Here is a 23007-nt window from a genome sequence, read left to right as displayed (position 1 = left end):
ACATAGCACATGTGATTTCACTACAAGGTCGCATTTCAGTACAAGGTCGCATTTTACAAGCTTCTTTCCTGTTAACATGCAGCAGCAGAAACCACCCCCCCCATCCAATTCTCTGGGATGATCGCTTTACCTCTCCCCCCACTGCGTGGCTGGTATCATGGAAGATCACTGCTAAACACCCCCCTCCCCTCCCACCGCGTGGCTGGTAGCAGGGAAGATCCCTGCTAGCCAAATGCGAAAAAGCTCAGCACCAATCACCCCGCCCCCACCATCCCCCTGCTTGGCTACCTGCAAGGAAGGATTTCTTTTAAGCAACAGGCAAACAGCCCAGTAGGAATGCCCATCTCTGTCCCCTTAATTAAATTCCTGAATTTCAACCAGGTTACCATGAACGATATCACTCTCCTGAGGATAACACAGCGAGATAAAGAGCGGATGTTGCTTGAATGCCAGCAAACACCGGGACCATACGCAGCTAGGCTTTGTCATGCAATGATACCAGATTACTTGCTACATGCATAGCGTGGTCAAGTGTCCTACCATGGAAGACGGAATAAGGCTGCCCTGCCCAGAAACCTTCTGCAAAGGCTTTTGGAGTACCTCCAGGAGAGCTTCATGGAGATGTCCCTGGAGGATTTCCGCTCCATCCCCAGACATGTTAACAGACTTTTCCAATAACTCTACTGGCCGCAAATGCATCCCAAGTCCTCAGGGCAAATTAATCATTAAAAAACCCTTGCTTTTAAACCATGTCTTATATTTACAAGGTACACTCACCAGAGGTCCCTTCCATGGCTTCATTGTCTGGGATAGTTGCTTGGGAGGGCTGGGCGGGTAATTCCGTCAGGGTGAGAAAAAGCTCCTGGCTGTTGGGGAGAACGGAGTGCTGTGTGCTCTCTGCAAGCTCGTCCTCCTCTTCCTCCTCTTCATCTTCTCCGTCTGCAGAATCCTCAGCCATGGCTGCGATTACCACCTCGGAATCCACGGACAGGGGTGGGGTAGTGGTGGCGGACCCCCCCTAGAATTGCATGCAGCTCAGCGTAGAAGTGGCATGTTTTCGGCCCTGCCCTGGACCTTCCGTTTGCTTCTTTGGTTTTCTGGTAGGCTTGTCTGAGCTCTTTAACTTTCACACAGCACTGTACTGAGTCCCTGGTGTGGCCTCTCTGCATCATGGCCCTGGAAATTTTTTCAAATGTTTTTTCATTTCGTCTTTTGGAACGGAGTTCTGTTAGAACGGAATCCTCTCCCCATACAGCGATCAGATCCAGTACCTCCCGTGCAGTCCATGCTGGAGCTCTTTTTCGATTCTCAGGAGACTGCATTGTTACCTGTGCTGATGAGCTCTGTGTGGTCACCTGTGCTGATGAGCTCTCCACGCTGGCCAAACAGGAAATGAAATTCAAAAGTTCGCGGGGCTTTTCCTGTCTACCTGGCCAGTGCATCCGAGTTCAGATGGCTTTCCAGAGCGGTCACAATGGTGCACTGTGGGATAGCTCCTGGAGGCTAATACCGTCGATTTGCGGCCACACTAACCCTAATCCGATATGGCAATACTGATTTCAGCGCTACTCCTCTCGTTGGGGAGGAGTACAGAAACCGGTTAAAGAGCCCTTTATATCGATATAAAGGGCCTCATTGTATGGACGGGTGCAAGGTTAAATTGGTTTAACGCTGCTAAATTCGGTTTAAACGCGTAGTGTAGACCAGGCCTTAGAGAAAGAGACCTTCTAAAAACCTTAAAATGTATTACTGGCACGCGAAACCTTAAATTAGAGTGAATAAATGAAGACTCGGCACACCACTTCTGAAAGGTTGCTGACCCCTGCTCTTAGAGAATCCACCTACCATATGAACATATATCACACATATGTTGTTTCTACATATAAATTATGAGAACTCTTATTTGGGGTCACAAAGAGAGCTCTTTCTCCACTCAAAAAATTTATCAGAGGAATGATCCAAGATATCTGGTCTCTTGAGATGCTGAAAGGAGAAAGAGCTATGAGGCAGGATTGTGAGTAGCAGCAGTTTCCCCTGCAAGACATTGTGATAATCAGAGGAATGTTCAGGGTGTGAAGATTCAAGTGTTTTAGGTATGAGTATACTCTTCTTCAGTGGTCTATGCAAAAGGTGATCAAATACAAGTTACATTAAAATCTTTAGAAATAAGGGCCAGGGATTTCATCCCAACTATGTGGTTTAACGAAGTGGGTGAAGTATTCAAGGCCATATGTGGTCACTGTGAAAGCCCAAACTCAAAAGTTAAATCACTATGTCTCAGAGATTCTATTACATTCTATACAGGTTCTATCATCCTCATCACCAAAGTATCTCAGTGCCTTCAAGGACTGCACTGAGTGATGTGACTAATATTGGTCACACAGGCATGCCCAACAGGGGTCCTGGGGGGCCCTCCCACTTTTGAACATGGACAGGGAGCCCGGAGGGCAGAGACATGGGCCAGGGGCTGCTCTTGGGTCCCCCCACCCTGGGAAGGTGGAGGGGCCCAGGTTCCTCGGCCTGGCTCTGGCTTCTGCCTTGGCCAGAATGCAGGGCCTTGGGGGAGGGAGAGGAGGGCAGAGGCTGGGCCTTGTGCCCCCCCCCAACACACTTTTAGGAAGTATCCGTCACTCCTGCTGTCACATATGCTTCATTTCTTTCCAGGGAGAGAAGTGGGAAACTTTTGTTAGGGTGTTTTTTTTTATTTCTTTGCATGCTTGCTTACTTTGGTAGATTATTTAAAATACGTACTCATTACTATATGTTTGTATTAGAGAAGGTGAGATTGAAGAAGGGCGCAAGTGTAAGGTGGTGAGGTTTGTGCTGGTCTTTAGTTCTTCTAGGAGTTCATTCCACAGTCTATGAATGACTCTAAGAAAACTCTGTTTCCTGTACAGATAAGTTTTACCCTTGTGATGTACAGCTCCATTGTGCCTGAGGAGCAGAGTTGTCAACCTGGACTTTTAAATGATCTTTTAGATGTCCCAAACCCAGGCCACTGAGTACCTTGCAGATCAGGTTTGAGACTTTGAACTTGACTTGATATTATATGTGAAGCTAGCATAAAGAGCAGAGGACAGGTCTGATATGCTTGCAGTAGCCCACAGTGCTTAGGAAATTCGCTGCTGCATTCTGTATTAGTTGGAGTTTCATAAGGGCTGATGGCTTCGTGCCCAGGTGTATTCATCATTGCTATAGCCCAGCTGGAGGGTGACAAATGCCTGTATACTTGAAACCAAGCCATTATCTGCCAAGATGGGATGGAGTTTCCTTGCTAACCAGAGATGACAGAAAGCTACTCATGGACACTGCTATGTGAGAGCTTAGCCTCTTCATTAAATCCAAAAGCATTCCTAGACTATGGATTGAATTGACCAATTATGGGCATGTACCTTCAACCAAAGGAAGCATTGTGGCTACAAACTTCCCATAGTGCTTTTTCTCTGCTCACCATCACCTCTGTCTTGCTCAGATTCAGCTTCAATCACCTGTTCTTCTTCATCTATGAGCTAATCTCATCCAAACACTGGACCACCTTGATGGCAGAGGTATAAGCAAATCTACATATCGTTAATTGTATTCAAGTGCCTAGTTAAAAATAATCTGCTGGGAGATACAAGACTTGAAAACGTGGAGAACCAAGTTCTCAACAGAAATATGAGAACTGTCAGGCAACACATTTTGGTATGCAAGGACACAATGTTAAATCCGGATCTCTAATAGCAGAAGTTAGGAAAGATCTAGTATATTTATGGCAAAGACATACAAAATCTCAATGAAAGGCAAAATCCAAAAAACAATTACAGTGATGCTGTCTAACATATATCATAGGGAAAGTAAAACTGAAATAGCACATCAGAAATCTAGAATCCTTGTTTTCCTTCAACTTCAGGTCTGCTATTTAGGTAAAAAGAAAGCATTTTGTTACAATACAATAGACATTCAATGCATCCAGCATGCAAGTTCACCATATAGTAATTCCAACTGAACACAGTTAATATTCTCTTTGGTGAGGAGGAATATGTTACTTACTTTAAAAATGTCTCATTCACAGCTTCTAAAAACTCTGAGCTGAGAACCTCTTGCGATCCACCTCCATGATAGGTAAGGAGCGCTTCCAGTAGAGGAGTTACATCAGGCAAAGTGATAAGAGGGACACAAAAAAGGGACACTACATTTACATGATCATCTGAAACTCTGGAGAAATAAAAAAAGTTTCTTATTTTAGGGAAAGAAAACACTCAAAAGTCTTACTTCTAAAGTTAAGAAAACATTTATTTATTGTAGCAAATGCTGAAGTATTCTCAAATGGAGATTCTTAAAACAATCAGAATTTCTGTATGTTGGCACTGAGGACTATGGCAAACAAACTGCAGTAGGGATCTCAAACAGTTCTAAAGTGCTGGCAGTGTTCAATAACTACGTATGCCCTGCTAGCAATGAATAGTTTGCCTTTTCTGGTTTGATAAAGAGCAAAGCAGTCCCTCGGAGGAAGATTACAGTTTCATAGCTCCCACATCGGTATTTTAGGTTCTCACAGGAGACAACCAAGCTGGCTTTGATCCCTATGGTTTCCTTGGCTTTTCTCATTCCAGCAGGAATTACTCCAGTGCACATCATAGTATAAATCCTGCTACCTTCAAGTGCTCAGGCATAAAAATGAGTATTTGTCTTAAAGATCTACAACTGAAGGGATGCATAGTATAGTGTAGCGTAGCATAGCATAGCAATTGACCCGGCCTAAAAAGATTGCACTTTTGGAAAAGATTAATGATGGTGCAATTTAAATAGTACTAAGGTGGAGGATAATTTAATATTTAAAGCCAAATTTTAAAAAGATTGACTTATTCGCATATGCATGAAGGTGCTAACTGTGCAGCCAAAATAAGGAATTACATATGCAAAAGTAGGTATTTCCCAGTTTATGTACAAAATTCCTTTTTGGTACCCATGCATATGAACTTGAGAGGTAAAATTTAACAAGTTATATTTTGCAAATGTGGCCCTTTTTTTTTGATGAGAGACATCCTTCAGAAGACTCCTGGAAAAGGGGTACTGATGGAAAAAATCAATATAATTTCTAACAGTCTAACTGAGGAGGAGATTCATGAAAACTACAGTTATTCACAGTGCTCCTACTCAGCAATAAGAACTGAACGTATTGTGATTTGTTGACATGAAGAGTCCTTCTGATTACAGTGGAGAAATGCTACGCGATATATTTTCAAAGTTTCTGAAATTTCTGATTTAATATCTCCAGTTTAAAAATGGATATGGAAATAAGTGTAGACATTCAGGCTCAGGCTGAAGCCTGGGCTCTAGGATCCTGTGAGGCGGAAGGGTCCCAGAGCTGCAGCCTGATCCTGAACATCTACACCTCAATTAAACAACACCTAAACCAGAGCCCCACGAGCCTGAATCAGCTGGCACAGGCCAACCACATGAGTCTAACTGCAGTGTAGACATATCCTTGGACATCCCTCCCCAAACCTTAGTGTGTGTGTGTATGCATGTGAGTAAGAGAGAGGTGTGTGTGTGTGAGAGAGAAGTGTGTGTGTTTGAGAGTGAGAGAGATACATGGGTCAGAATCAGATAAGGGGTCCATGGTAGTCTAGCTCTTTGCAGGAAAGCCAAGGGTTGGGGGTAGGTTGCCCCAGAACTAATGCAAAGACTCAGGGTTTCTGTGTAGATGACCAACTCTCCTCCTGTCTCCTGGTCTCCTATTGCAGGTTCCTCTAGGACTGGACAATCAGATCCTTAACTATTCTGCTGACAATGCACAAGAAGGAATATAATCCTGCTCTTTCTCCCACCGCTATATAAGCCCTGTAGTATTAGCACAAGTAGTAAAAATCTATTTTGTTACTGAAGTGAGCACCTATCATAGAATATACACCATGGAGCCATTTTCACACAGCCTTTTCAAGTACCAACCACACATTAATTGAATACACCTGGTATGTATCCCTCTGTTTTATTTTTGCTGACATATACTTTGATTCAGACGTAATCAAAGGCTCTGTTGGTGTATTCTGAAAATAGTTTTTTTAAATGTTATAAAAAGGTTATGGTCTTCATTTCAAAAAGCCCACAGTACCAGGTATTCTAAGGAGGGACGGACACATTCAAAGTGGTGAAAGCAAAAACTAAGCAAATATAATTGTTCTTTTTACCAAAGAAAGACTGCTGCTTAGTCACCTCAAAAAGCACCTCTATCACCCTATCCCATGTATTTAAACAGTGGGTCTACTTGTGTTGAGTAGTAGTTACTCTCATGGGTAATAATCTCAATGGGAGTACTGTGAGGGTCAGGACTCCTCAGCATGAGTAAGCACTACACATTTGGACTCTTGCTAACCGTGCACTAGTGGTGACATCTGCCCTTCTGACATTACATAATAAGCATACAATAATACCTGCACTGTTCACTGATATGATGAATAAGGAATGGAAATACATAATTGGTTAAGAGGGGCATGTAACAGCACTGCAGACATGCTGCCCTATACCCCAAGGCTGTGATTATCTGGTAAGTAAAAGGTTTTCTGTGACATTCAACTTAACTGGCTTGTTCATTACCGAAGCTATACGGTAATTCTAAATATTACCATGATTCTAAATATATTTTGAAGTCTAAATACTTGTTTAAAATTTTTTGAAAAAGGACCTCACTGAACTTCAATGATCCACACTAAGACATATTAAAATGAAGTTTAGATAACACCTACCTCCCTTGAACGTTAAATCCATTAAACTGATTTCCTTTGAGTTCTGTCACTAATGATAAGACTATCTGTTAAACAAAATGAATGACATTAAAAACACATACATTATATATATATATAGAGAGAGAGAGAGAGAGAGAGAGAGAGATACACACATGCACTGCAAATAGGATGACATCAGTTGTATTTTTCTGTGTGAGAGACATTTCAATTGTGGTAAGTAGCCTTCTCTGTAGACTCTCCCCCTCCTCCCATTCCCCCCCTCCCTTCCAGTGCAAAATCAAAGTGTTCAAGACAATTACTGGTACTAAAATTGTTAAATGCCCATGATATATCATTCCCATTACACAATTAGCAAAGAAATAAGTGAAATATTAGAGATCTGCATCCCAAGAGTTAAGAGAAAACTAACTTTTAAAAAAGCATTACAATAGGTAAAAATGCCAAAATAAGTAGTAAATCTTCATTTTATGAAATATCATTCCCATGATTTTACAGGGTAAATGAAAAATCACTCATTTCCCCAAAATATAAGGTTCAACTAGCATTGTAAATACAGTGTGCACAGTCCAAAAGAAAACATAATTCAAAAAGTTACTTTCTGGCAAACAAATGCCACATAAAATATTTTCCTTATTTATTAAATTTCATGTTACAAAATATATCTTAGCTAATATTCATTTCAGTGATACATGAACAACAAGGATTTAAAAAAAAAAACCCATACACTTTGGTATAAACCTCCCTTTTTTGTCTATTGTCGTCTCCTATTTTATCTTTCTTCCTTAAAAGGCTGTAAGAGTAACCAAGGTACAAAAAGATAACAGTCATTCAGTTCATGTTTCTTATAGCAATGACATTTTCATATACATTCCTACAGACTGGTGATTTATTATTAATAAAACCTCAGTTACACAAATTACTCACATTTTTAACCAGTTTAGAATAGTAATCTGCAGACGTGTAGCCAAGAGCAGAAATAAAGGTACCAGTACCAACTTTGTTAGCTCCCCATTCAGACGAAGAAAGGAGATGGCACAGCAAACTCTTGACGAAATCAATAGCGAGGAAGAAACAACAGAATAAAACACGTTTTAGTGTCTGATATCATTGATGTTATACCAGATTGTGGGCCAGATCCTCAGATTGATTGTGGCTACTTTGAACCAGACCACCAGTATACTTTGGTCACAAAAGTCAAGTGAGAGTTGCTGGGGTGAAGAGCATTCTAGAGTGGGGGTGATGCTGCAGTGGCTGACAGTGAAAACAAGGATTCAGATGTCACATGCTCTTGTTAGTGCTAGTTTAGCAAGAAAAGGGCCTGGCCAGGATGGCCCCATACTACACGGATTCTGAGCTAGCTTTTAGGCCCCTGGATGCCATTCCAGGCTGGTGTAACTTCAAGTATCCCTCAGACAGCTCTAACACTGTGCACAAGGAAAGAATTGCACAGAGCAACATCAGAGTCAGTATGGTGGCAAAGGGAATTTTACACTAGAGTTTCACACCACTCCCTCAATTATGCTTAAAGTATTTTGGATGTACTTGAGGATCTGGCCCTATTTTATTTTAGCTACCTCACTAGGGAGTTAATGGCAGCATTTATGGTTTAATATTGACATTTACTTCTTGTTAATACTTTCACTACTAAATGCTTTACACCAAATTTTAAAACCATTAGAAAACATTATATAAAAAAATACAAATAGTTGGTATTATATTTGCTGTAAGTTGAAATCAAATGAATTTTTACAAAAGCACAGAACAATGACTGCAGGAAGTGACATTGATGATTCTGTAGGTGGCACTCTTCCTTCTGCTTTAGTACCAAACCAACACCCCAGCATGTTAGTAAGGTACTGTGCTGCGAGATATGCTGGCTTTTTGACAAACCAAGGTATCATCCACTTGAACATCCCTCAGCACTTTTCATAAGAGCAGGGCTGTTCATCCTATCACAACTACATTAATATTCTGCTTATCCAAAAAATTACATCATTTCAGTTGAATATAGTTTTCTGAATTTCCAGTTGTCAACTGTTATATTCTAATGGAATATACACCTCTACCTCGATGTAACGCTGTCCTCGGGAGCCAAAAAAATCTTACCACGTTATAGGTGAAATCGCGTTATATTGAACTTGCTTTGATCCACTGGAGTGCGCAGCCCCTCCCACCCCAGCACTGCTTTACCGCGTTATATCCGAATTTGTGTTATATCGGGTCGTGTTTTATCGAGGTAGAGGTGTACTACTAGACAGCTGCCATATTCCACCTCAATGGTTCATTTCAGGTGCATGTTGAATCAGGACCTTACATGTTATAACTACCTAAACAACATACAAATTCAACATGATTAATCATATGAAAATGTGTATGAAAGCTAGGTTATTGTGACTGAGCAAATCAGGATTAGCAGACACTGAATAAGAAGGCACTTGAAGAAGACACTTCTTCAAAATATGTATTTGGAAGGCAAATTGAGACCCAAGTTCTATAACCTCAGTGGTACTGGGAGTCTTTGATCTACTTTATTTTTTGAACGGAGAACCTCATCTAAAATTCTCAGCTAAAAAGAATGAAGCAGATTGTTAATTACTGCTTTCAGAACTCCAGTCCAAATATTTATATATGCTTTGTTGGATGTCTTTAATTAACTGGTTCACTGGTCCTGGAATTAAAATATGCCCCATTCAATGCACTGTATACAAGAGATAATAAACAAGTAATAGAAATGCAATAAAGTCTAAAGACAATTATGAAATATCAAGAGATGTGCATCCCAAACTCTTGTATAATTTTGTATTCTTTTCTATGGGATTATTTTACACTGCTGAAGATTTATGGTTATGCCTGAATTCTAGTATTTTTAAAAAAGATTTATAACTTTCAGCAAAAAAAAAAAAGCTGTTCTACCGCCATCTAGTGGCAACTGTTCTAAAAACTGAAAACGAAAGGAAAATATTGTCACAATTGTTTTTATACAGCAGTTTGACAAAAGCAATTAATATACTTTTTTTAAATTTGAAAGCAGGAAAAGTCAGCATTAAAAAGGGAACTTTAATGGTGCGCAAGCTTCCAAATCTAATCAAAATAGAAACTTTAATCTATTCACCTTCACATTTTCCCTCTAATTTTCCCCATAATTAAATTACTAATTACTCTGGTAATTGCTATTTGTGTTTAAATTAACTCTTAGAATACTATCAGATTTTCAGATGGACGGCACCTGGAAACTGGGAGGATTCATCAGCTGCAAGGAGACAAAGGGATTGATTGCTGGTCTGAATGCAAGTTGAAAGATTCAGGGAGACGGCAAAACTGAAGACTCCCTGTCCAAGCATGGAGCCGAGGAACCAATGTGTCATTACACACGATGGGTGCTGTGTACCATTACTGTCACAGAATTTCTGCCATCATTACATACAAACTAGGAGGCCTTGTAGATGAGCTGAAGCCTTCTTAACTTTTCTGGGATTGTTTAGCAGAGAGTCAAGCACTACAATAAGGCCTTGAATCTACAAAAATCTCTTCTTGGACAGAATTTTTTCTACGTTTCTTCTAACTTTTGTTTCCCTCTCTAGAACTATTTCTATTATACATTTTTCAAGATGGGGTGAACAAAAGTGAACAGAGTATTCAAAGTGAGAGCATAAAATTGGTTTATATAGCAGTAAAGTATTCGAGTATTGTTCTTTACCCCTTTCTTAATATAATCTAACATTATTTGCTTTGCGCTTGTCACGCACCATGAACCGTCCACAGTGACACTCAGGTCTTTTTCCTCAGAGTTTATAGTTAAGTTCGATCAACATGTATTACTAGTTCATATTGTTCCATCTAACATGCATTACATTGCATTTGCCATCCCTGTTCTGTAATTGGCTGGCTTTGGTAGGTCCCTGTGAAGTTCCTCAAATAATGAATGATGGCCTTAGTATCAGGTTAAAGCATACAATGAAGAGAAAAAGCAGGGAGTCTGGGGAACATTGTAGTTGGCTCTGGAAAAAGAAGATCCTAAGCGAGTATGCTTTTTCCTACTGGGCTCAGAACAGAGATGTCCCTGGTTCTTTCCACTGGAGGGACTTAACACTTGTATAGACCTTTTCATTAGTACATCTCAAAGAGCTTTACCAAGGAGATCAATATCATCATCCCTTTCTTAAAGACTACGCCAAAATATCACCAGATTATTGAGTGCAGTTCTACTCCATCTTTGGGGGGAGGGGGAAGCATTACATTAAATCATCTATTTTTTGTTGTTCCTTTGAAAAGTCATTAAGACATGTCTCAATCTGCTATACAGGCTCTGATAAATGAAGGGGGGGTAGCTAAGGGGTACTGGCAAGTGCTGGTAGATGACCCAGCCAAGGAAAGGTCAGCCTTCATCACCCATGTAGGGTTGTATGAATTTAATGTGCTCCCTTTCGGACTGCGAAATGCACCTGCCACCTTCCAGAGACTGGTAGATAACCTTCTGGCTGGATTTGGGGAATTTGCAGTCACCTATCTTGACGATGTGGCTATATTCTCAGATTCATGGGCAGAACACCTGGAACACCTCCAAGCTGTCTTCTAGCGCATAAAGGAGGCAGGATTAACCGTTAAGGCCAAAAAGTGTCAAATAGGCCTAAACAGGGTAACGTACCTTGGACATCAGATGGGTCAAGGAACTATCAACTCCCTACAGTCTAAGGTAAATGCTATCCAAAATTGGCCTGTCCCTAAGTCTAAGAAGCAGGTCCAATCTTTCTTGGGCTTGGGCGGCTATTACCGATGATTTGTACCACACTACAGCCAAATTGCCATCCCACTGACAGACCTAACCAGGAAAAAATGCAGTTCAGTGGACTGAGAAGTGTCAGAAAGCCTTTAACCAGTTTAAGGCGGCCCTTACGTCTGACCCTGTACTAAGGGCCCCGGACTTCGACCAACCGTTCATAGTAACCACAGATGTGTCCAAGCATGGTGTAGGAGCAGTTTTAATGCAGGAAGGACCAGATCAACAATTCCATCCTGTTGTGTTTCTCAGCAAAAATACATTCTGAGAGGGAAAGCCACTGGTCAGTCTCAGAAAAAGAATGTTACACCATTGTGTATGCTCTGGAGAAGCTATGCCCATACATTTGGGGATGGTATTTTCACCTGCAGACTGACCATTACTGCACTGAAGTGGCTTCACTCAGTCAAAGAAACTAACAAAAAACTTCTTTGGTGGAGTTTAGCAATTCAGGACTTTGATTTTGAAATACACTACATTTCAAGAGCCTCTAACAAAGTGGCTGATGCACTCTCCCGGGAAGGTTTCCCAAAATCAGCCAGGTAAAACTGTCCCTGCATTCTAAGTCATTGTAGTCCTTGAAATGTAAAAAGTACTGTTTAGTTCTTCATGTAATTATTAGTAACATTAGAGGTGCATGTATCTTATTAACTCTGTTTCCTAAACCTCCAGGAAGAAATCCCAGCTGGTGTGGACCCAACCTGAACCAGGCTGGCCAGCACGTCTGTGATGCGGGGGGGGGGGAGAAGAGGGGCCTGTGATAAATGAAGAGGGGGGAGGGGTAGCTGCCTTTTAGGGACACACAGCCAGCCAGTTAGCTATAAAGTCCCTCTTGGTGGCTGCTTGCTTTACTTGTAAAGGGTTTAAAAAGTCCCCTGGGTAAAGAAAAGGGAGTGGGCACCTGACCGAAAGAACCAATGGGAAGACTAGAATTTTTTAAAACTGGGAAAAGAGCTTTCCCTTTGTGTTCTGTGTTGTTCTCAGGAGAGAGGGGAACAGAGCAAAGTCAGGGCTATGAGTGTGCTGTAAAAAGCTTTTTATCAGGTATGGAAATCATCAGATTATACCTGGAACTACCCAAATATGTAAGTAGATTAGGAAAGGTCTAGAAAGATGCAATTAGGGTTATTTCTTTTATTTTCTGTAAGGCTTGTGGACTCCTCTGCGCTAACCCCAGATGCTTTTGTTTGCTTGTAACCTTTAATCTGAATCCCCCAAGAAAGCTATTTTGGATGTTTAATTTTTGGAATTGCTCTTTTAAAATCTAGCAAAAGCCTAGTTCCAGATATATTTTCTTTCTTTTTGTTTTTAATAAAATTTACCTTTTTTAAGAACAGGGTTGGATTTTTGGTGTCCTAAGAGGTTTGTGCATGTTGTTAAATTAGCTGGTGGCAACAGCTAATATCCTTTGTTTTCTTTCTCAGCTCTTCCCTGGAGTGGGGTGTGTGTGAAAGGGCTTGAGAGTACCCCACAGGAAGGAATTCCCAAGTGTGCCTTCCTGGGATCCAAAAAAAGGGTTTGCATTTGGGTGGTGGCAGCGTTTACCAAGTCAAGGTCAGAGAAAAGCTGTAACCTGGGGAGTTTAATACAAGCCTGGAGTGGCCAGTATTAATTTTTAAAATCTTTGCGGGCCCCCACTCTCTGCACTCGGAGTGACAGAGTAGGGAATCAGCCTTGACACAGGAATTCATGGGTTACACCATATTTCCTAAAAACCAAATTCCTCCCTAGGATGCATGCTTCCATGGAAGCCTGGAACCCACATGCCAGGGCACAATTTGGCCCTTAATTCAGACAGGCTGTTCATTATTGTGCAGACAACAATTCATCTATTAGCTTCTACAGGTTTCAGCAATGAAGGAGAAGTGTTCATTCAATCTTTTAGCATTACATGCAAATATACCATACTTCAATACCCATGTATCCATCCAGTTTTTACGCTGCTTTTTTCCCCCCTTTGTTACAGTAAATATTATCCTGCTTAAGTCCAGTAAAATGAGTTGAATTCAAGGTGTAATTCCTCCTAAGCCAAATATGACCATAAAAAAAAACAACACTTATTTTTTCATTATATGGCCAGGTAGTAAGCTCCAGTAAGCATTTGAAACCAGTAACTCTGTACTTATGTAGAACCTGCACTGGGTCGTATAAAATAGCATCAAAGGTAACTTTGGGGGGAAAATTAAGAAACCAGAATAAACACTGATTTCTTTCTGTAAAATCCTCAGCACAATGACTTTAAAAAATGCTTATGGTCCCTAAAGTCTCTAAAAGCAACCTTTAAACTTAATTGGGATAGCACATTTTGGAAAGCAGGTGGGAGAGAGCCTTTGGGATTAGTTTAACAAATGTGTAGCCAACTAGGATTTTATGGTTGTCACTATTCTGCTTATTGTAGCAACCATGAATGTCACAGTGACAGTAGGTTTAGAGCTGGTCAGAAGAAACATTCATATGAAACAATTTAGTCAGAAAACGATGTTTCATCAAACCCAACATTTCTCACAAAAAGCTTTTAGAGTCTGTGGCAGATTGCTGTGGGGCTGGGATCTCCAGGTTTCCAGGGTCCATGCCTCTGGGACAATCCTGCCACATGGACTCAGTTCCACGTTAGAACAATACCAATTTTTAAAAAAATACTCACAAACTGGAAAACCCAACTTTTGGCCAGCTCTAAGTAGGTGCCTTTGTTTTTGGAGATGAAGTTTAAAAAATATCATTCATGGAGGTTAGCTGATAATTAAGGAGCACATGTGTTACGAGTGGCATATCATTGTCGGATTTACACTTGTGTAACCCCAGACACTCAAAGGCCAGCATCATCATATTTGGGGAAGTACTGAGTAGTGTATATATATACCATTTGCATCCTCTGGATTGAATCAGACCTCTTCAATTGCATTAAGTAAAACCAGGCGGAATAGCTGACAATTTTTTATGGATGTCTATGTAAAAAAATGTATTAATTTGTTATGCATGATTTCCCGCTCCTGAAATTTTGGCAACCACAAAATTTTGTGTTAGCTGAACTGTACACAGAGGGAAGCACTGGAAAACTAAAAAACAAACAAACACACTCCCCCATAAAATCTCGCAAAATCTTGCCATTTTCAGACAAAAATTCACATTTCTGAATTTTGAAAAAAGAGAGAAAGGCAGAGGAAATAATTATAGTCCCCCCCAAAGGACAGGTGGTCTAGTTGTTTAAGAGTAAGGCTGAAAGATAGGAGATCTAAAATTCTATTCTTACCCTTACCTTAATAATAATTTTCAATTATATAATAATTGCAAATATTATTTAGTGAAGGTCAATACATTACCTACCCCACATTTTATAAAAAGGGAGACAGACTCAGTTTAAGTGATATGCCCAAATTTTATCAGTAGCAAAGAGTGGCTGCTTTCCTGACAGTCCCTGCTGGCCTCAGGTTGCTCTGCAGGTGGCCTTTTTTGCCTCAGTTTCTCCTTTCAAGGGGCTTCTTAAATAAATTAAGCTTTCATGACTCCAATGTCAACAGCCCTCCTTCAGATCTGATTTTATTCAAATGAAGTTCCCAAAAAAACACAAAAGTCTTCCACATCAGCCTTAAGCTGAGAATAGCCCCTTCTCCCTGAGAGCTGTCTCTTTTCTTGCTGAGCACCAATAGAAGACACAAGGCCTGGCCTTCTCCCCAGAAAGACTTCAAGGCTTTCTCCCCAGCCACAGCTCCCAGGCTTTTCAGCTGGAGTCTCCCATTCTCAGGGCCACTGCAGGAGACTCTCCCTTCCTGCAGCTTCTTCTCTCTTTCTTTTCCTGAGCATTCCCCCAACCAACCTGCCGCACAACTTCCTTCTACGCTTTATGGAGGAATGAGGTGATCCCCGTTGAGGTGTGTCTCCTAAGTAATCAGGGTTGGCTGGCCCCAGGTATCTAGCCCTTAAGAGGCATGCCATCATGTTACATTCAGCAAGGCAGTGTCAGAAGAAGAACTGGATCCCAGGCCATTTCCTAATTAATTGTACAGATTTACTTAGAATGGAAATTAAATGCACAATTTTCTGATGTATTTAAATTAATTTACTCCCATTCTTTTTCCCTTTCAACATGTTAATCCAAAAGAAATTACTACAGATACTTTGCTGCTGTTTTTCCTTTAAAAAAAATCTTGCAGGTTTAAAAAAGTTTTATATGTCCCATGCCATCTAAATGAAATGATCAACAACAAAATGCAAACTGGTCTGGTATTCTTAGAATTTTTGGTTTTTTTAAACCATGAAATAAACATTCAGAAGTCTCAAGAACTGCAGTGGTTAAATGTGTAAATGAGACAGAAGCCTGCTCATTCATGGAATGTCTCAACACACACAGTTTATGTAGCCTATTCTGTTAGTAGGATGCTGACATAACACAATTCACAGAATTTCCACACTCTGATCCAATCATAACAAAATCTCCAATTTTTAATTTTGTTTACGAGGCCTCTTGCTTGCTCACTAATAAGTTCCAGGAAAAAATATAAAACTGGTTTTCCACAAACCAAAACTGAAAGGGAGAAGAAAATAAGGTTGAACTGGATAACAATGTACACATTTAAACATAATGGAGTTTTTCAGAATACGTTTTTGCTCTGTACAATTTTGTTTTTCTAGCATTTGATCAGATCCCAGTGTTTAAATTACCTTTGTAGAATTGTATCAGTATATACCCATGTTGAGAGTTGAGTTCTCAATACACAGATTCGATGCCCTGAAGGCATCTAGTCTGACCTCCTGTATAAATGTAAATCTTAACGTTTCAAACTCAACTCCAGTTTCACCTTGACTCAAGTCCTTTGCAGTGTCAACCCATACATCAGTGGTTCTCAAAATTTTGTATTGGTGACCTCTTTCACATAGAAAGCCTCCGAGTGCGACCCCCCCCCCCATATAAATTAAAAACACTTTTTAATACATTTAACACCATTATAAATGCTAGAGGCAAAGCGGGGTTTGGAGTGGAGGCTGACAAATCACGACCCCCCATGTAATAACTTCGCAACCCCCCCCCAAGGGGTCCCGACCCCCAGTTTGAAAACCCCTACCATAGATCCTGGTCCAACAAATCATTGATGCATGTGCTTAAATTTAAGCATGTGAGTAGTCCTAGTAAAGCAAGGTCAGCAGCACATGATTCAGTGATTTGCTTGATCAGTGTAATAGGGCCCTGGCATTAGTGGGTAGTGTTCTTCCTAGAAATGGTTTCACAAGAAATGTTTTTGTTTCATCCCCTTTTCTGTATGCACATTCTTCACATTAACAGGATGGCTTGTATTATCTAAAATTCTATATCCGGTGCATCAAATAAAATTGCTGGCCCCAAATATGCACTGCAGATTTATTAAAGTTTCCTGCTTTTCTTCTCATTTACTTGGAATGGCAACCTGAAACCTGCCCATGTCAAAATTTCCATTGATAGGCATGTAAGGCAAGTTGATTGTAAATAAATTATTCTGCTAAAGAGTCCTACACAAATCAGACACTTGGCTTTCAAGAAGGTCCATTGTCTAAAATACAGAATATGGATAAATACAGATTTGCTAAAATGGATTAGGATAATTTTGTGATCAGAGTAATTCCAGGATCTATATTAATTCTTTCACTAAATTAATTTAGATATATCAACCTGTGGCATTTGTTTTCCTAATAATATGTGGAAAGTTGTATACAAACCTCAGCTACTCACTAACTGAAAAACTGACTCAATTGGTTGTTTTTATGTATTTCCACCAAGCACAAAGAGCTTGGTCCTGCAAAGTGCTGAACACTTTGGCACTTCATCACATGCTTAATTTTAAGCATATAAATGGGCTTATCCTTAGCCAATGTTTACTGTGGAAGTACTCACATGCTTAAAATTAAGTATGTGCTTAAGTGCTTTGCTAAACTGGGCCCAAACTGCATATTAAACCCCACAGACCTTAGTTTTGCTTCAGGCAATCATAATACATTGTTTAAAAACAGTGATAATGGTTACTTTAGAAATTAATGCACAATTATGAACTAAATTTATACTCCTGATATGTACAACTTATTAAAAAAAGATGAGATTTGCATTTTGCCTCTCTTTCTTAAATGGAAGCAAAATATTTAATATAATTTTTTAAATCCAAAATTAACCTGATCCCAACTTTCAAATGATATACAGTAAAAAGGGAAAAAATGAGGGGAAAAGCTCATTGTTATTCTTTGACCAATTCCAGCTCAGTTAACTTCTGTGAAACTAGTATAGGAAAAACATGCTGTATTACTACTGTGGCTAAGACCACACAACTTTTCAATGGATAAGTTCCAAAGCCTGAAGTTCCATCTGCAAGTCACTAACAAAACCCTTGGAAATGGTAAGAAATAAACTATAGAATTGTAGGGCTGGCAAGCCTTGAAGTCTACACTTGGCCTCAAACAGGAAAAGCAGTTTCAAGTCTTTTCTTCCACTCCATCTTTAAAAAACACCCACCAAGAAAATCTTGTGTAACTCTTTGTGTTAAAAAGGTGAGACTTCTGATAGTGAAATAAAATGCACGTTTACACTAACTTACAAAAGGAAATGTAATAGCTTTATCAGAATCAACAATAAAACTCTTTAGTTTTTCACTTAAATAACCTGAAGATTTAGAATATCCTTTTTTCCCCAAGTTTTAAAAACAAAGATACAAGCTGACCACTCCCTACAGAAGAAATCTTTTAATTCATTAAAAATGATAGGAAAAACCAGGATGGAAACTTCCAAATTTAGACAGACCAAACAAATCAGGGATCACTAGATTTCTAACTTCAGAGCTATGAATTCAATTATTTCTTGAAAATGACAAATAATGGCTCTTTCAAATGACATTTAGCACAGGACCATCCCTTTGTGCTGCTGACAGGCAGACTGTTCCTAAACAGTTACAATCCTTACAGAGCATCAAATGATCCGTTTGGCATTTAGCTGAAGTATTTTTAATTGCACTTTCTCTGTTGTTTCCCTTTTAAACAGGAACATTCTAATTACATCAATACTAAATGCACACAGTGCAAGAGAGTACTGTGTCCAAAGCCAAGACATAACACTGCACAAGGCATTTAGTCAAAACATTTTTTCTTCAGAACTATGTTTCATTTGCCTTATTCAGATTTACAGTTCAGTGTTTTAAAAGTGATGGTTATAAGATACAACACAGAACTGATTCATTTGTCTTTGGAGTGCATGAGTATCAAATTGCTAGGAAAGTTGAAAAGGGGAAAAATATTCATGGAACTATTTAGTAAAAAGCACAAAACTCATATGAAGCAATGGCTCAGTGACTACAGGCTCACAAAATGTATTCAGTTAAACAAAAATACCTAAAACCAACAGTATTTCTTTACATGCAGACTGCTTTTTCCCTGTTTGTCAGTAACAAATCATTATTCTTTGTTAGAGCCACCTGGCACAACTAAACTGCTTTGAGAAATATCAGCTGCTAGCAAATTGTGACACTTGCTGTTCAAGCTCAAGTGGTCTCCCAGGAAAGTAGAATCCTTAGTTTTAGATTTGACCCTGAAGATACTTACCCACTGTTTATTTTGATCCATAATACAAGGAAGCATTTATATTAAGTATTATTTTAGCATGGTTACCTGTCTGAAAAAGAACACAGAGCTCCATGTCTTTTTCAAATAAGTTCATAATTATATCTAATAAAATCCATTTACAATACATATTTTTAAAGTTACAGAATACAAATTTAGAACACATTCCTATTGTAAATAATAAGATCTCCTAGTAACATGCTAATTCTCAGCTGTATGGAGAGGGCTAGGGAGCAGCCTGAGAACCTGATTCATAACAGCAATAGAGAGGGCCAGGCAACAACTTGATGGGACTGAGACTTCCTCTGTTAGAATTGGGGAACCCATCTCATAATAAGGATGCTTTACCCAGAGTAATCCTTTTAAAAAAAATCTAGTAAACTTATGGTCTGAGTGATATTTTGTGGCAATGAGCTCCAAAAGTTAATTACATGTTCTGTAAAATAACCTCATATCCCCTGTTATAAGTTCAGTTTCCTTGCCAAACTAAACCAGTCACAATCTTTTCAATCTTGCCTCATATGCAAGCCTCCTAATGCCTTCAATGATTTTCTTAGCCATTTTTAAAGACTACATATTTTGGTTAGCAGCTCTGCCACTTCACTCTTAAATTCCATCAAAACTCTTGACAACATCTCTGTCCAGGTGCATTGTTGCTCTTTAATTTATCAATCTGTTCCAGTATTTCTTCTTTCATTATTTCAATCTGTCCCCAGTCAACAGCAGAGAGACTATATCTATGAAAACATATAGACCCCACTTTTTAATCTACAAGATGCTGACGCCTATAGAACTTTATAGTATAGGTAAAGTAGACCATACAAAATATGAGCCAATTATGAGCTAATTCAAACTTCTTTACTTTGATCCTAATATACAGCTCTTATTTAACAACAACAAATCTACAAACTAAAAATGACACCCAAACACAGAAAAAAGGTGAAAAAACCCCATATGTCTTCGATTACCTAACACGGCCCAACCATGCCTGCCTGTGCACCATAGCACAGAAAGTCCTCTAACACAGCATTCCACATTAAACATCCTGTATAGTTCTTTATAAGTATACTGTAATACACTGTACACCAAAGAGTGCACAAAACAGTTCAAAATACCAAAGAGGATTGGAGGGTATGGGGCTGAGAGCGGGGTTGATTGTTTTTTTAACATTACATTATTTTGATTCGGAGCTTGGCAAACAGCATCTCAAAAAAGGACCAAATTATGCATTTCTATAACAAAAAAGTAAATTAAGAGATATTTTACTACTTAACCAACTACCACCCATGCACACAAACAGGCAGCCCACATTTCAGCCACTTGCAATTTTAAAGGGTTGAATTAGTAAACTCCAAAAATTTAAGGTTTATATTTATTCAACCTTTCCTTCAACAGTATTAGTGTCCTTGGTATAACTACTAATTATACAGATGGTTTCACACAGCGGTTCTCAAACTGTGGGTCATGACCCCATTTTAATGGGGTCACCAGAGCTGGTGTTAGACTGGCTGGGGCCCAGGGCCAAAGTCCAAGCCCAAGCCCCACCACCCTGGGCAGTGGGGCTCAGGCTTCGGCTTCAGCCCCAGCCCTAGGTGACAGGGCTCAGGTTACAAGCCCCTCACCCAGGGCTGAAGCCCTTAGGCTTCGGCTTTATCCCCCCTGCCTGGGGCAGTGGGGCTCGGGGTTCAGCTTTGCCGCCCTCACACACCCAGGGCAGTGGTGGGACTTGGGCAGGCTCAGGCTTCAGTCCCCACTCCTGGCGTTGTGTAGTAATCTTTGTTGTCGGAAGGTGGTCGCAGTGCAATGCAGTTTGAAAACCCCTCGTTTCATATGCTCTTACTTGTTCTTATCTGTTCTATTTTACCAATACATTTTGGTGACACACTCTAGCTCTGATGGATTTTTCTGCTGATGTGCGCTAGATATGGGCTAAATACAGTCTTGTGATCACAATTACATATACAAATATTTACATTTCAAAAGAAAATTATAGAGGAAAATAATCCCAGCTCCCACTGTGAATTCCAGTATTAATACAAATCATATACAAACCTAAAACTTAAACCATATACTATTTAATAACAGTTTTCCCAAAGATTTAAGTGTAGCAATATGAGGCAGGTAGAAAATTAAATTGTAGTGGAAAAAACTCTTCATAGTATAATATACAGTGTCTCTGTTGAAATACATACCTCAGTCAGGCTAAAATGTCTATATTAATAAATTTCATGTTTGCAAAGTTCAAATATGATCAGAAAAATGTCAGCTCTTGTTTCTTAGTTTTCCTTTTTAATGGATTTAATGCTCCTAAAATGAACAATATTGACAGCCCTAGATAACAAAGTCTTTTATGCATGGAACGGGCACATCACAGATAGCAGCATGTTCCTTATACTGCCTTGTATAAATGCTTCCAGCCTGAGGGACCACCTCTAGGGATTAGAGTATAGGTCAATCTCCTGCCTATTTAATTTTTTTTTGGCCTCTTTACAGAGACTCCCAACCATGTTTCCAATTAGTATCAATTGTGACAAATGTTTAATGACGTGGATGCTCATCCACCAGGAATTGGTTACTGAGACCACCAACTTGTTTCACATATACCACTAAAGAGTCTCCATATGTTAATAACTTAAACATACTATCAATTTAGTACTAAATCATGTTATATCTACACTAGAGACCATACAGTGGCACAGCTGTACCGCTGCAGCTGTGCCACTGTAAGGTCTCCTTTCTAGTTGCTCTGTGCCAACAGGAGAGAGCTCTCTGATCAGCACAATTAAACTATTCCCAATGAGCTGTGTTAGCTATGTTGCTGTGCTGTACACACCGGTGCTTCTGTAGGTGAAACTTATGTCAGTCAGGGGTGTGTTTTTTCACATCCCTGATCAAAACAAAGTTTTATTGACAAAAGAGCTAGTGTAGACATAGCCTCAGTCTCCAAAGAATAAAGTACATGTCACTGCCTCTGAAGCAGCAAGGGAGGGTTCCTTCCCTGTCTCCCCTTGTCTGGGGAGGGAGTAAACTGCATCAGGTCTATACTTACTGCAGTATACAACCCTGAACGTACTGGTGATGCTACCGCACTGGGCAAGTTGGAGGGTATGGAGTCAAAGCTCAACACCCTCTCACTCACCTATCTAGGAGGGACATAGCAACTGTATAGGGCCAGTCTCCCCCTACTATGTTGCTACCTGTGATGTGAGCCAATGGCACAAGGGAGTAAGAGACAGCTTTATAGCCATTACTCTCTCAGGATTACTTTACCACCTTAAAAAATCTGACCTTTAGGCTGGATTTTAACCAGCGATTTGAAAGTTGAAGGGCTCTGTATCACACTAAGAATCGACTAAGCCATCGAGTCACCATTAGTGATGTCTGATATTAAATATGTGTGCATATCTCTTAAGTCTTTTGTTTTCTGTTTTGATCAAGATTTGAAGATAGTGTCTCACTTTTAGCCATCAAATATCCAATCAAAAAGTAAAGACATTTTTTTCAAGACAACTGATATATATACTATATTACCTTTTCTCCTGTCATCATAGAATCATAGGACTGGAAGGGACCTTGAGATGTCACCTAGTCCACTCATGGCAGGACTAAGTATTATCTAGACCATTCCTGACAGGGGTTTGTCTAACGCGCTCTTTAAAATCTCCAATGATGGAGATTCCACAACCTCATTAGGCAATTTATTCCAATGCTTAACCACCCAACAAGTTAGGAAGTTTTTCCTAATGTCCAACCTACACTTCCATTGCTTCAATTTAAGTCCATTGCTTTTTGTCCTATCCTCAGAGGTTAAGAAAAATAATTTTTCTCCTTCCTCCTTTTAACAACCTTTCATGTACTTGAAAACTGTTATCATGTCCCCTCTCAGTTTTCTCTTTTCCAGACTAAACAAACCCAATTTGTTTCATCTTCCCT

General features: G+C 39.7%; 1 protein-coding gene across 2 annotated transcripts in view; it reads right to left on the bottom strand.

The window, feature by feature from the left end:
* FANCC (FA complementation group C) overlaps nt 1-23007 on the bottom strand; it is a 135452-nt gene that overhangs the window by 54026 nt on the left and 58419 nt on the right. For both annotated transcript variants that reach the window (XM_045022462.1, XM_045022463.1), the window contains exons 6-8: nt 7653-7772; nt 6729-6793; nt 4033-4197 (exon numbers count right to left, since the gene is read on the bottom strand). In XM_045022462.1, the coding sequence (XP_044878397.1) occupies nt 4033-4197; nt 6729-6793; nt 7653-7772 (350 nt within the window). The remainder of the gene's footprint in view (nt 1-4032; nt 4198-6728; nt 6794-7652; nt 7773-23007) is intronic.

The sequence above is a fragment of the Mauremys mutica genome, chromosome 6, assembly GCF_020497125.1.
Source record: "Mauremys mutica isolate MM-2020 ecotype Southern chromosome 6, ASM2049712v1, whole genome shotgun sequence".
Taxonomy (NCBI): Eukaryota; Metazoa; Chordata; order Testudines; family Geoemydidae; genus Mauremys; species Mauremys mutica.
Note: the sequence above shows the minus strand (reverse complement) of the source record. Positions and strands in the feature narration are given on the sequence as shown.